The sequence below is a fragment of the Geotrypetes seraphini genome, chromosome 15, assembly GCF_902459505.1.
Source record: "Geotrypetes seraphini chromosome 15, aGeoSer1.1, whole genome shotgun sequence".
Lineage (NCBI taxonomy): Eukaryota > Metazoa > Chordata > Amphibia > Gymnophiona > Dermophiidae > Geotrypetes > Geotrypetes seraphini.
The window spans coordinates 7,259,180-7,273,807 of NC_047098.1; the positions used below are offsets into that span (position 1 = coordinate 7,259,180).

At 42.7% G+C, this 14,628-nt stretch overlaps 1 protein-coding gene across 1 annotated transcript in view; it reads right to left on the minus strand.

Annotated features, from left to right (window-relative positions):
- Positions 1-14,628, minus strand: part of LOC117349220 (basic phospholipase A2 PC20-like) — a 36,122-nt gene that overhangs the window by 17,813 nt on the left and 3,681 nt on the right. Inside the window, exons 3-4 of the mRNA XM_033922413.1 lie at positions 10,903-11,047; positions 7,822-7,918 (exon numbers count right to left, since the gene is read on the minus strand). Coding sequence (XP_033778304.1) covers positions 7,822-7,918; positions 10,903-11,047 — 242 coding nt within the window. The remainder of the gene's footprint in view (positions 1-7,821; positions 7,919-10,902; positions 11,048-14,628) is intronic.

Genomic DNA, 14,628 nt, shown 5'->3' on the forward strand with positions numbered 1-14,628 from the left:
ATGTAAATTGTTTTATTTGTCCCCCTCAAATTATTATTGTTATACGCATTGAAAATACTTGATATTGCGTTTTAATCAAAATCTCAATAAACTTGAAACTTGAATCATTTTTTTAAAGGCGCAATTACCATGCCAATTAAAAACAGTTAAAGCAATTAAGTTAGCCAACAGTGGGGCACCTACCGCTGCCTATCTTATAGTGCCATTTCTAGAATCGGGGCCTCGGAGCTCAGCACTGCATGTCCGCCATCTTGGATTTCTCTTTTTCGCGGAGGTATTTTTAATAGCAAAGGAGGCTATGCCACCTATCTTTAAACTTTACTATATTACATCTAAAAGCTAAGGGGCTCATAATCGAAAGAGAAAAATGTCCAACAACCGGCCTAAATCGGCACTTGGATGAACATTTTTCTAAAACGTCCAAGTGCCGATAGTCAAACCGGTTTTTGGACGTATTTCTAAACGACTTAGGCCTTCATAGAACCGCTCAACGTCCAAAGCTAAACGGGGCGTTTCGGGAGGCGTGTCGAGGGCGGGAGTTGGGCGTGACATGGGCCGGCTTAGACTTAGTTGTACAGCATGTATAACCGAAAGTTAAACAACAGAGCCTAGAGGAAACTTGGACGTTTTGACTTAGACCATCTAAAACATGGTCTAAGTCACTAAAACCCACCTAAACTCACCAGATAATCACTGAAAACACATAACACAGACCCCCACACGCTACTCCAGTGATCACTAATACCCCCCACCCCAATAAAAATTTTAATCATAACTTGAAATTTCAGCCTCCAGACCATCATCACCTGGCTGCCTAGCATAGGAAAGCCTAGTCGTCCAGCCCAGAGGCAGCTTAAGTCATCTTGGGGGTGGGTTTGGAACCCATAGAGAGATGGACCCATGCCCATAAGCTCCTGTAATCACTGCATTGTTATTGAAACATGTGCACTCCCCTATACACCCCCAAAACCCTTTTGTACTGGCATTTAAGTGGCTCCTGCATCCATAAGGGCTATAGGGGTGGTAGATAAGTGGGTCTAGGTGATTCTGGAGGTGGTTTGGGGGGGGCTCACTGTCACCTATAAGGGAGCTGTAGTTAGGAGAAGCCATGGCACCCTGTTTGTGAAGTTCACAGCAGTGCCCTGTAAGGTACCCCACTATTTAGGTGCCCTGTGTGGGTGTTCTGTCAATCACTTTGCAGACCGCTCCCACGTCTAACAGGGCTTGTTCTAGACATTTTTGACTTGGACGGACATTTGTACGAAAATGGACTATAAAAATAGACATTTTAGATCAGATCTGCAGGACGTATAATTTGGACGATTTTCGAAAGTCAAAAGAAGTTGGACGTCTCTTTCGAAAATGTCACTTAGGCACTTTTTGACTTTGGACGACTTGCGAAATGGACGTAAACGGACTTAGACGTCCCTTTTGATTATGCCCCTCCACGCCTTCAGATTTATGAGTCAATTGGGGTGTTATGGAGGCTCTTGAACTGGAAGATATATCTCAGGACAGTCTTGACCTAACAGCATTTTTGCAAAATCTGATTCAGATTCAGATTAACGTTTGTGTTTCCACAGGATAGAGATGATATTATGAAACATTACTTTTACCACAGATGGAAGCATTTTATGGGCCAGAAGATGTGGCTATTTCCTGATTTAACAAAGGCCTACACAGGAACGCAGGAAGAAGTTTCGACAAATGAGAAAACAAGTTCTGTTGATACCAAATTTTATTTAGGTTTTCCTATATTTTCTTGGACCCAGAACAGCTGAAATCATTTATAGATGTAGGAAGTTTGGAACCCCCTGTGGTCATGAGAGTTGAAGCTCAGTAGCTTGGTTTAATTTGCCCCTCTCAGTATTAGATGGATGATTTGTTATCTGTTATTGTTTTCATTCCTAGCTTCAGGGATTTATTTTCCTGTCTTGGAAATACCTCTGTTGTTTGTGGACTGATGAACACAACCTAATTTCTCGGTTTGGTTTAAAGGAGATTTCTTTTTTATTTTACATTTCAAAAGTGCTTTACTTTTTCAAGTGAATGCATGTTAGTGATAGGGAAGGGCATTTTCGGGGGGGGGGGGGGGGTGAAGGTCTCAGTTCAACTTGGACGTTTCCAGCTGAATGTGAAAAGTTGGAGGTAGAAAAATGGCCATTTTGGAATGCCAAACATCGTCTACTTAGACAACTATGCCACTAGAACATCTAACTTTATACTCCATTTCTGATTCGAAAACTATCCAGGTTGAAAACGTCCTAATCCTGACCATTTGGACATGGGTGGAGCTAGCATAGTAATGGACTGGCCACATAGGCATCCCAACCAGGATTGTTGCTTGCTTGCTTGAAATGCAACATCCTGTCTAAATAAGACCTAAGTTTGCAGCCTAAAATCTTCGGGTAAGCAAATAGGTTACAATTCCTGGTTATCCTCACGGGGTTATATAGCACGAAATGAGATAGCAGGTAGGTAGGTGCCAATCCCCAAACTGACTTAAAACAGAAGCATGAAAATTTAACCATTACTCGTGCCTCCTCTGGTAACCAGTGCAATGATCGGTAGTAAGGACTGATATGATCGCTTTTCTTCAGTCCAAATATCAGGCAAACAGCCGAATTCTGCACTATTTGGTGCGCCCAAGTAGACAATATTACAGTAGTCCAATATGAATAATGCCAATGCCTGCACCAACAGTCTAAAGGATAAAAAAAATCAATATAATTTTTGATGGTCTTTAATTTTCATAATGTAAAAAAAACACTTTTTCACCACCAAATTTGTGTGTTCTACCAAAGTTAAATGGGAGTATAAAGTGACTCCCAGTATTTTTTATAGATTTTAAAATTGGGTAGTCATGGCCATTCAGGTGAAGCGATGTCTTAGTTATTTTGTCATTTGGACTTGCCAAAAATTTTTTTGTCTTTTCTGTATTCAATTTTAGTTTAAAATTGGTTGTCCATTGTTCCATTTCAGACATAATATAAGAAATTTGTTCTAAAATTTCTTTGTTGATTATCGGTACTTGGACGATCTGGCTTTTTGATCGTCCAAGTACTGATTTAGGCCACTTTTTTTGATGTTTTTTAAAATTATTATGAGCCCCATACTGTGTACTTAGCAGTCACAAACAGTAAAACTAACCCAGACATAAGCCTGCTTGTTTTATTGTGTAACCTTTTTTTAAAATTTAAATCTTTATTGATTTTCAAACTTTGACAGTGCAATACAATTAATTGAACATAAAATACTGCATAAAACGCACTATTAATTACACAAGTAATTCATAAAACAATCATTTTCTCCCACCCTCCTCCCAATTATTAATACAATACGACATACTATGAGCAACCTTATCCCATGCCCAGTCACTTGTTTCACAGCTTGACTAATAATATCCTCTGTATGTATCTAACACTTAATGCAAGGGTGGAAAAATTGCTCACTTAAGCAGCAAAGAATTGTAAAAGTACATGGGAATCTTATCAAAGGCAGCCAGGGACAACAGGGCAGGGAGGAGATGAATATGACCATCGGATGAAGGATTCCTCAAATGTTATGCCAGTCTCTGTAGGTGTGCCTTCAGCTTCTTGCATGAAACTCTACCAGAACAGATAAAGCTTTTGCTAATAGAAGTCTTGAGAACCTGGAAAACTCCATGAAATACTCGACTTTACGCTTTTTGAATTTTTCTAAATATCCTATTTTTACAACTAATAAGCTTTTGAAGAACTATTGTGAGGAGGTGGTGTTAATACCAAAGGAGGCTATTCCAGCTAACTCTAAACTTTACTGTATTACATCTAAAAGCTAAGCCTTCTGATTTATGAGTCAATCAGGGTGTTATGGAGGATCTAGAACTGGAAGAGATATCTCAGGACAGTCTTGACCTAACAGCATTTTTGCAAAATCTGATTCAGAGATTGCGACTCATGCAACTCTCCTTTTAACGTTTGTGTTTCCACGAGATAGAGATGCTATTATGAAACATTACTTTTACCACAGACGGAAGCATTTTACGGGCCAGAAGATCTAGAATATTTATTGATTTAACAAAGACCTACACAAGAATGCAGGAAGAAGTTTTGACAAATGAGAAAACAAGTTCTGTTGATGCCAAATTTTATTTAGGTTTTCCTATATTTTCTTGGATCCAGAACAGCTGAAATCATTTATAGATGTAGGAAGTTTGGAACTCCCTGTGGTCATGAGAGTTGAAGCTCAGTAGCTTGTATTGTATTGGTTTAAATTGCCCCTCAGTATTAGATGGATTATTTATTATATGTTATTGTTTTCATTCCTAGCTTCAGGGATTTATTTTCCTTTCTTGGAAATACCTCTGTTGTTTGTGGATGGATAAACACAACCTAATTTCTTGGATTGGTTTTCGTCTTTCCTTTTTATTTACTTATTTATTTTTTAGCTCATAAAATTTTATTGAAGGTTATAATACAGAGTGGAAATAAGTGCTTTTCTTTTCCAAGTGAATTCTTGTTAGTAATATTGTACAGGCAAATAATAACAAAAAAATATGCATGGTCCATGACTCAGTGCAAGCAGCTTAAAATATGGCCCCATTATTATAGGGGTTCATTTTCTAGCAATGTACAAGGTAGGAGAACTCTTGAGCTGAGTTTGGAAACAGTATAGTGAGCATGATGGCGCTTTAACTTGCTCTGAAATCTGTTTATAAGACGTTCTTCTCTTAGATCAGGGGTGGCAAAGTCCCTCCTCGAGGGCCGCAATCCAGCCGGGTTTTCAGGATTTCCCCCAATGAATATGCATGAGATCTATTTGCATGCACTGCTTTCATTGTATGCTAATAGATCTCATGCATATTCATTTTGGATATCCTGAAAACCCGACTGGATTGCGGCCCTCGAGAAGAGACTATGACACCCCTGGTCTATATGTTCCACCTCTGTCTATAGCCTAAGCCAGGGGTGTCAAAGTCCCTCCTCGATGGCCGCAATCCAGCCTGGTTTTCAGGATTTGCCCAATGAATATGCATGAGATCTATTTGCATGCACTGCTTTCATTGTATGCTAATAGATCTCATGCATATTCATTGGGGAAATCCTGAAAACCCAACCGGATTGCGGCCCTCGAGGAGGGACTTGGACACCTCTGTCTTAGTTAAATGGTGCTGTGACAGAAAAAATATACTATCGACGTGTACTAATGATTTTAAGAGAAGGAACTGTCAGTAAGTGTTGATCACTTGATCTGAGCATTCTGGCAGAAGCATAGGGAACCAAGAGTCGGAGCTTTAAAAAGAAAGAAGAGATTTCAAAGTTAACGGACATATTTTATCTAATCTAATCTTTGGTTTATAGACCGGGTCATCTCCCAGTGGAGCTCGACTCGGTTCACGTATAATTAAGACTAGAGTACATAGCAGAAAACATAGGAGAAGGAAGAACTAATTAAAAACTAAAGTACATAAGAAAAATAACTATAATATTATCATTTCGCTGAGGCTGCAGTTAAACCATTAAAAAATTGCGAGAACAACAAAGTTTTCAGGAATTTACGAAATAATTGCAGCTGGCCTAAATGCCTAATGGAGTCGGAAGTTCATTCCAGATCTCTACAAACTTGAAAACAAAAGATCGACTGAGCTTCCCAGAAGATTTTATAAGTAATGCGATGAGCTCCTGGAAGCCAATGTGCTTTTTTGAGAAGAGGCGAGACATGGTCATATTTCTTAGCGTTCATGATGAGCTTAATAGAGGCATTTTGGATGATTTGTAAGTGTCTTATTTCTTTTTGAGCAATGCTCTTGAACGGGGCATTGCAATAATCAATTTTTGAAATAACCAAAGAGTGTATCAGAATATTAATTGATTTAGGCTCCAAAAATTTTGAGTCAGAGCGTAAGCAGTCTTTGGAGATATAATGTCATTTTGTTTGTCCTCTGTGTGCCTTCCTATTTTACAATAGTGTTCCTTTTTTTATTTTAATATACACAATGAGTGTCTATGTAAACTGCTGAGACCTATGTTAATGCATAAACTTGGCCTGCTTGGTATGCTCATTCTCATAATGTATGTATATTTTCCCATACTTCTAAATGTACTGACAGTATCATTATTTCTCGCTGATAGCTTACAGCTTGTTTATGACATATTGATGCAAAATCCTTTAAGCTGCTCTGTATACAATCCCTACTATTGTTATTTTACTGCTCTGTTGTGACATGACCATTACTCGTTGTTTATTCTATACTTGAAAATAAATAAAACTTTTTTGAATTTAAAAAAAAAAATGTAATTATGAAAATGAATAAAGAATATTAAAAAAAGGAAAAAAAAAAATACCGTAACTGGCTTTTAAAAAATGTCCTCATATAAATCGCTCGCAGATTTCTTCTTTGTAAAACTACAGAAAAGACGCGGTTATAGATTGCATGATGAGAAAAGACAAAGGACGCTACAGGCTTCTACTATGAAATCATCAAGTATCTTTTAAATGATTAGCACTCGTATCTGAGCAGGAGGCAATTTTTGTTTTAACATGAAGGTTCTCTTCCAGTGCACAGAAAATTCAGCTGGTAGGTTAAACGCGAGTTGTAAGAGCGGACATTCCTTCTGAAACAGGTCGTAGCTATCTTGTCACATCCACAGGCCTGTAATCCACACCGAGACCCTGAGACTGGGCAGACAGAAAAACAGATTTTCAGAATGTCTGTAACAAACAGATTCCTGCAACACGCTTTAAGACAAGACCCTCTTCAATATCTGCAGTGAGCTAACATGATCAGAGAATCAGAGAAACTTGATGGCAGATAAAGGCCAAATGGCCCATCCGCAGCATCCACCATCTCCTCCTCTCCTTATTGGCTAAGGCTCTTAACATTTGCATCTCCTCTTCCTATAGGCTAAGGCTCTTTACGCCTGCATTGTGAGGTCATAGAGCTTTATGGTTATAGGAACATGATGGTAGATAAAGGCCAAATGGCCCATCCGCAGCATCCACTATCTTCTCCTCTTCCTATTGGCTAAGGCTCTTAACATTTGCATCTCCTCTTCCTATAGGCTAAGGCTCTTTACACCTGCATTGTGAGGCCATAGAGCTTTATGGTTATAGAAACATTGTAATGATGGCAGATAAAGACCAAATGGCCCATCCAGTTTGCCCATCCGCAGTAACCATTATCTCTTCCTCTCTCTAAGAGATCCCATGTGCCTATCCCAGGCTTTCTTGAATTCAGACACAGTCTCTGTCCCAACCACCTCTTCTGGGAGACTGTTCCACACATCTACCACCCTTTCTGTACAAAGTATTTCCTTAGATTACTCCTGAGCCTTTCACCTCCTAACTTCATCCTATGCCCTCTCATGCGCATTTATACCAGCGGCATAGTCAGATCTGCTATTATGGCTTAGATCTTAACTAGGTAGGGTGGACCTTTCCAACCCCCTCCCTGTAGCTCAGAATATTTCCACCCTTTTCACTCTCTCCATAGATCTATAAAGTACAGGGTCTTTGTAAATCCTTCCATTCCACCCCCACACATCCAGCATCTTTCCCTCTCTCTTCCATCCTACCCCCCGTGCCCCAACTTTGTCTGTATCTCTCCTCCTCCCTGTCCATAGACTGGAAGTTCCCTTTCTCTGAGCCAAACAGAACTGAATAAAATGAACATTTCGGAAACAACATGGGAATTGACAAAAACAAAAACCCAACCCCAAACTTTTCTGGCTGCAATCCGTTTTAAGTACCTACCTATATGCCTTTGAAAATCTGTCTCTCCCCATGCTTGAAGAACCAATAAATAACAGTTTAACCTCTGGATCACTCACCGCATCTAACCTCTCCATTTCTGTAAGAGTGACGGTAGGCGTCTGACTTGGGTTTGCAGCCCCGCCTTTCCAGCCTATCATAACAGCAATCGTGCCTGAAGCAGCACCTGCAACGAAAGACAGACACAAGAAGAAGGCAAGGCAAACTCTTTGACTGCAGGTTAGGATCTATTACCAGCAGGGGTCAGCGAAGAGAGGGTGGCTGTGGAAGCGCCGAGTTAAAACTTAGAAAGCAAGATTCTATGTGCTTGTCCAGGCAATTTGTCCAGGGGTGCTTGTGAATTCCCGTCAACGAGACCTTTCTTTCTGTATCCTTCTGCCCACATTTTCTTGGTCTCGGACTGCACTTCCTGGTACTTGAAGATCGTTTCTTCTTCAACACGAGTCACCGACACGAGTCGCAACGGCCGTTCTGGAGTTTTACTTTTTCATCACTGTGTCCCGTTTTCTGACACTCAAGCTTTTATCTGTTGGGATGGAGATGTCTCAGGTAATCATAACCTCTTCATTGTCTATGATTCTTTTAGGGTCATGAGCCAAATCACAGGTATAGTATGAGTGCAGTCGTTGTAAAGGGCGCAGTGATCCAGCCTCTTCTCCACCCCCTTCCTTTCCACTCCCCACTGCCGCGTGCGTGTGCCCCTTTCCTTCCCGGGGACCTCTTTAATTTTTCCTGTACAGGCAGCTTTACGAACTTGCTGCCCACACCGGTGCCACCTCTCCCTGATATCACTTCTAGGCCCAGCGCCGAGGAAGTGATGTCAGAGGGACACCCGCCATGACGTGGGCAGCAAGTTGGTGCTGTTGCTCTCACCTGGAAAATTAAAAAGGTACGGGGGAAGGGAAGGGATGGGGGCATGTGCACAGCAAGAGGGGGGTCGGGAAGGAGTGGGGGGAGGGGCTGAGATGAGGGGGTGAGGGTGCCACTATTCCGGGCATCACATACCTTCATTACGCCACTGTTTATAGTGTATATTTTCTCTAATAAGCAATGCCCCGGTGGACATAAATTAAAACAGTTTATATTGCTTGGATTGTTTCCCTGTTTTTCCTCTAATTAGTGTGTGAGACCTAACATTTGATGCCAAATACAGAATTCCCCCCAAGTTTTCCAACGGATGAGATGGGCCACCTTGTTGCTGTGGCTTTGTAGGTTCTTCAATGTGTATTCTCAGACGCTTGTGAGGTTCTGCTGCAAATGTCAATTGTCTGTTACATATCCCGAAGTCTATAAAGCTAGGTGCCCTATTTAGCAGTTGCACGCACCTCTTAATTTAATAATCAGCTGCTATTTGGAGTTAACAACCAATTATTAGCTGACATTTCTTGCTAGTTGATGTCAGTTGCACGCACAATCGACCTTAGTCATTGATCTAGACGCCGTACACCTAATTTCCATTGTGCGCAACTTCTAGGAGTGTGTGGCCAGGGGAGATGCATAGGGTGGGTCAATTCGAATGGAATAGAGACCGGTTGAACTCCGTTATGGATTTGATCATGTGTTGGAAGAGCAGTAATAAGTTAGCATTGGACGTTCCAAAAACTGAGCTTCTCGTGGTCTCTAAGAAACCGATTCCTGGTTGTCTTCCTGAAGTTGTGCTCCTTGCTGCATAAGACAGAAGGTTCCTCAAGCCCAGTATCCTGTTTCCAACCCAGATACTCTCAGCGGGTCTGGAGTCTAGGAATTTTGTTGGACTCAACCAGTAATTCAGTAACTCAACGTGTAATTCAGGAAGCTTATTTTAAGCTGCGGTCAAGCCAGCGGCATTCTCTTTTGCCAGGCTATCATTTTAAACAAGTTGCGCGGTCGCTGGTCCTTTCTGGACTAGATTATGGTACAGTAAGATCGTATTTCTTGGATCGCCTGTTTCTAGTTTCAGGCTCTGCAAATTGTTCAAAGCTCAACTGCTCAGCTGTTGGTTGGAGTACCTAGATTTGAGCAGATGACTTCTTTCTTGATTTTGCTGCACTGGTTATCTGTTGGGTATCGTATTAGGTATAAACTGTCGTTATCAGTCTGAGTCTTCATCAGCAAACTTCTTGGTATCTACAGAACTATTTGAAGGTATCTGTGCCATCAAAGAACGTACATTCTGCACGTATCTCTGGACAGGTGGTGCCTAACTCATCAACAGCCGTGCCTGGATGTTACAAAGAAACAGTGGCGTAGCGAGGTGAGAGGGGCACGGGGTGGTGGTGCCCATCCCCCACCCTCTTCTCCACCCCACACCCCTACACACTCCTTCCCTGCCCCCCCCCCCCACTGTCACGCATGCGCTGCTTCCCTTCCCCATACCTCTAACGTTCCTGGCGTGAGGGGCAACCCCCAACCTGCTCTTGTGACCTCTGATGTCACTTCCTAGGCATGGGTCCAGGACACGATGTCAGAAGAAGAGCCGACGCTGGCATGACAGCAGGTTGGGTGTTGCTGCTCAAGCATCAGGAGCGTTACAGAGGTATGGGGGAAGGGAAGTGGCACATGTGCGCGGTAGTGGGGAGGTGGGGAAGGAGCAGGGGGGAAGGTGGAGAGGATGGGTGCCACGCCCTTACCAAGATGGCACCCAGCCCCTCCCCTTTACCACGCCACTGGAAGGAAAAGTTATTTTTCATGTGTCGGACCCACTGAACAGAACAAGTGTGGTGCGGTGGTTAGAGCTACAGCCTCAGCACCCTGAGGTTGTGGGTTCAAATCCCTCACTGCTCCATGTGACCCTGGGCAAGTCATTTAATCCCCTCATTGTCCCAGGTACACTAGATAGAGTTTGAGCCCACCGGGACAGATAGGGAAAATATGATAAACTATCTAAATGTAAACCACTTATGATATAAGTGCTATATAAATGATTAAATATATAAATAAATAAATAAGTGGATGTGTGCATGTTTAAAAAAACTGTTGAAGTGCATTTGTTTGGTTTGATGAAAACGACTTCATGTGAATTTTGTCTTTTGGAACTGAATTGTTATTTTTGCGTGAGTTATTTCGTGTTTCTTTTAATTACGTATGTTTGCTGTAATCTGCCTTGGTATAAGGCCGAAAAGAAAGAATAAACTAGAAACCATAATTCTGTAATAATTAAAAAGAATTTACCAGTCCGTTGCATCCTTTGGTGCAGCTCTTCCACCAATTCCACAGTGACATCCATATCCAGAATAACTCGGGAAAGCGTTTTTCCCAGTCATTTGCCTTATCATCGTCGAAAAGTTCAGAATACTGCCACGTACTACAATCGCACCTGAAATATGGAGGAAACTTTAGAAGGAAATCAGTCCAGAGGGAAAATATCGGTGAGGAGTGGCCTAGTGGTAGAACTGCTGCCTCTGCCCCCAGAGATTGGGGGATCAAATCCCAGGGCTGCTCCTTGTGACCCTGGGCAAGTCCCGAGTACAAAATATATATGTATAATCCACTTAACTTTCAAACAGAACAGAAAAATTTTAAATAAATACATATGTATACACAGGCAGTCCCTGAGTTACAGATGCCCGACTTAAGTACAACTCGTACTTAAGAGCACAGTGGTGGCTTCATTTGATTTCACTGAGCAGTATTTCAACTCCTAAACTTCTCCTGCAGCAGATTCAGGAATGACGAATGGCCACATTAAGAACAGTGTGTGGTTGTGCATGCTGTACCTTAGAGGGAACACTGGGACAGATGGCCCTTTTGTCAGCTGGGAGCAGAGGGAAGCAGAAAGAACCTTAAAATCTACAGGTTCTGAGTTACGTACAAATCCGACTTAAGAACAGCTTTAAAAACGTAACTCGTTCTTAACCCGGGGACTGCCTGTATAGGAATAATCAAGCCATTGTGACATCACTGATGAGGTTGGCTCTTAGGCATTGGTGGAATGTGGCCATTATGACATCACAATATCAGCTCTAGAACGTTGCTATTCCTTGGGATCTTGCAGTCTTCCCGGTGGCCTAGACTCCTCTACTTCTCTTGCAGCAGATTCAGGGATGGTACATGGCCACATTAAGAACAGTGTGTGGTTGTGCATGCTATACCTTAGAGGGAACACTGGTAGGGGCAGTTGGCCCTTTTGTCAGCTGGGAGCAGAGGGAAGCAGAAAGAACCTTAAAATCTATACGTTCTGAGTTACAGACAAATCCGACTTAAGAATAGCTCATTCTTAAGCCAGGGACTGCCTGTATGTAAACTGCTTAGAATGTGTAACCATCCAAGAGTGGTATACAAGTCTGTTGCCCCTTCTGACTTGCTTTTGACCCATTGAGGCCTCATAATGATCAGAGACAGCTGTTCATTAATGTACCAGATCCTTTGAAAATCGACTCTGTAGTTGCTTTAAAGGCAATATTGTAGGAGTCAGCCAGTGGCGTGGCACCTGAGGCCGTGGTCCCCCTCCTCTTCCCCTCCCCTGTTGCACGCATGCATCCCTTCCCTGTAGCTTTATAACCTTGGCATGAGTGGTCGTCAACTTACTGCCCATGTCAGCTTTGGCGCTCTCTCGGATGTCACATCCCAGGCGTGAGTCCCGGCAGTGACATCCGAGAGAGCGCCGAAGCCGACGCGGGCAGCACGATAGTGGCTGCTCGCGCCATAGTTAAAAAGGCATGGGGTGCGCACACGGAAGGGGGAGGAGCGGGAAGGGGGCAGAGAGGAGGAGGGGTGTCGGCACCCCGAGCAAGATGGCGCCCAGTGCGGACCGCCCCACCCCCTCACTACGCCGCTGGAGTCATCCAGGCTGAATCCTGTGGTAAGTTGTCAAACCTAGTTGTTCAATAACGGGCCATTTCCGGTGACCATCGTTGAATATCCGGGTGTTTTGGGGGGGCTGGTTTAAATGTAGCCAGCCGAGTCGCTATCAGCACTGGCCAGTTAGGTTTAAACTCGTCAAAGATATTCCAGCTATTACGGTGGCTTAATTTGGCTGCCAAACTTAGCCAGCGTTGCGCTCAATATCACCAGCTAGCCAGTTATATCATGCCATATTAGGCAGGAGATAACTAACTGCCCATCTCCTACTGGATTGCAGCAAAATTATGTATGCAAGTTGCCCAAACAAATGAATTAAGAAAATCCGAACATTCCAAAATACTGCAGCACGGCTACTATTTACTGCCCACAAATATGAAAGAGTTATAATAATAATAATTTTATTTTTTATATACCGCCAAAGCCATAGTCGTTCGAGGTGGTTTACACCAAGAAGAGCTGGACAGTCAGCGAAGGAAAATAACAATGGAGATTTTGGATACAGCGAAGAAGAAAAAAATAACAGTGAGGATTTTGGTTACATAAAGTCACAATGTGGGGAAAGAAGAAGATGTGAAAAGGGGGTACAGTGGAGGGTTTAAGGGTTCTTGGTTACAAATCGGCTGAACAGGTTTGTTTTAATTAGTTTTCTGAAGTTAAGGTAGGATGAGGAGAGTTTGATGAAGTTGTCTAGCCAGTTGTTTTGTTGACTTGCTTGGAAGGCTAGGAATCTTTTGTTACTTCACTATCAAGGTTCAGAATCATTTTAAAGAATGTATGATATTTTAAAAAAATCCTTTATTGATTGGCTCCCCCTTATCTGTCTGCGTGGATTCAGATTTCACCTAAAGATGGGCTTCATCGGGATTCTATGCTGTTACATTTCCCAAATCCCAGAATGCTGAGAGATATAATAACTTTTTTTTTCTCTCAAATTTTGCTTATCGAGCCCCTGCCATTTGGAATGGAAGATACAGGATTATTTACTTTGGAGGAACTTTTCTCTTCCAAAAAAATATCTGCCTGTTTAATTAGTTTATTCCGTCCACTTGTAACCTAAGAACATAAGAATTGCCGCTGCTGGGTCAGTCCAGTGGTCCATCGCGCCCAGCGGTCCGCTCACGCAGCGGCCCCCAGGTCGAAGACCTGTGCCCTAACCGAGACCAGCCCTACCTGCGTTCGTTCCGGTGCTGTTGGCTCCCAGGGATTGCCTGGCTCTCTTTAATTTGTAATCCACATAGAACTCAAGAAAACAAATGGGCAACTGATACAAAAGATCCAGGATACAAAAAAAACAACCCAATCCACAGAAACCCAGTAGACCAGAATAGAGGTCTAAAAACTCCAATGGAAAATTTATTCACCACCTAAAATCATAAATACAATGGATCTTCAAAAGGTTTCCACACTTTTATTTTGTAAACACTATGGGGCACGTTCTATAAATGGTGTACCAATTATAGGCAACGGTAGGCATTCAATCGTTGCATAACCAGCTAATCGGGACGCACGTTTTTAGAAAAAACCTACCCAAGGCAGGCGGCCTATATTGTAGGTGTTTTAACGGGTCTAGGGAGATGTGTAGGAAATGCTGAAACCGCGAATACGGAGGGAGAAGTGTATTCCAAGTTTGGTTGAAATCTGTCCATGCGTTTCAGAATTATGCTGGAACATACATACATACACAGATACATCCGATTTTATATATACAATCAAACCTCGGTTTGCGAGTAACCTGGTTTGCGAGTGTTTTGCAAGACGAGCAAAACACTCAGCAAACTTTTGACTTGCAAACCGAGTGTTGACTCGATTTGCGAGCACCCCCCCCCCCTCGATAACCGGCATCGCTCCCCCCTGCTCGCAAAGGCCCCCTCGCTCCAACCGCCCCCCCCCGTGTGAACCGCCCCCCCCCGCCCGAACAACTTAAACTTACCCCCCCCCGTCTAGCGCAAGCACAGATTGTGTGCCTAGAAGATCTTCCGGCTTCCGGCTTCTGCCTGCCTGCCTTGAGCATGCATCTGCGCATGCTCAAGGACTTCTAATTCTCCCTCTAGCCGAGAATCTCGGAGGGAGAATTAGAAGTCGTAAGCCGGAAGA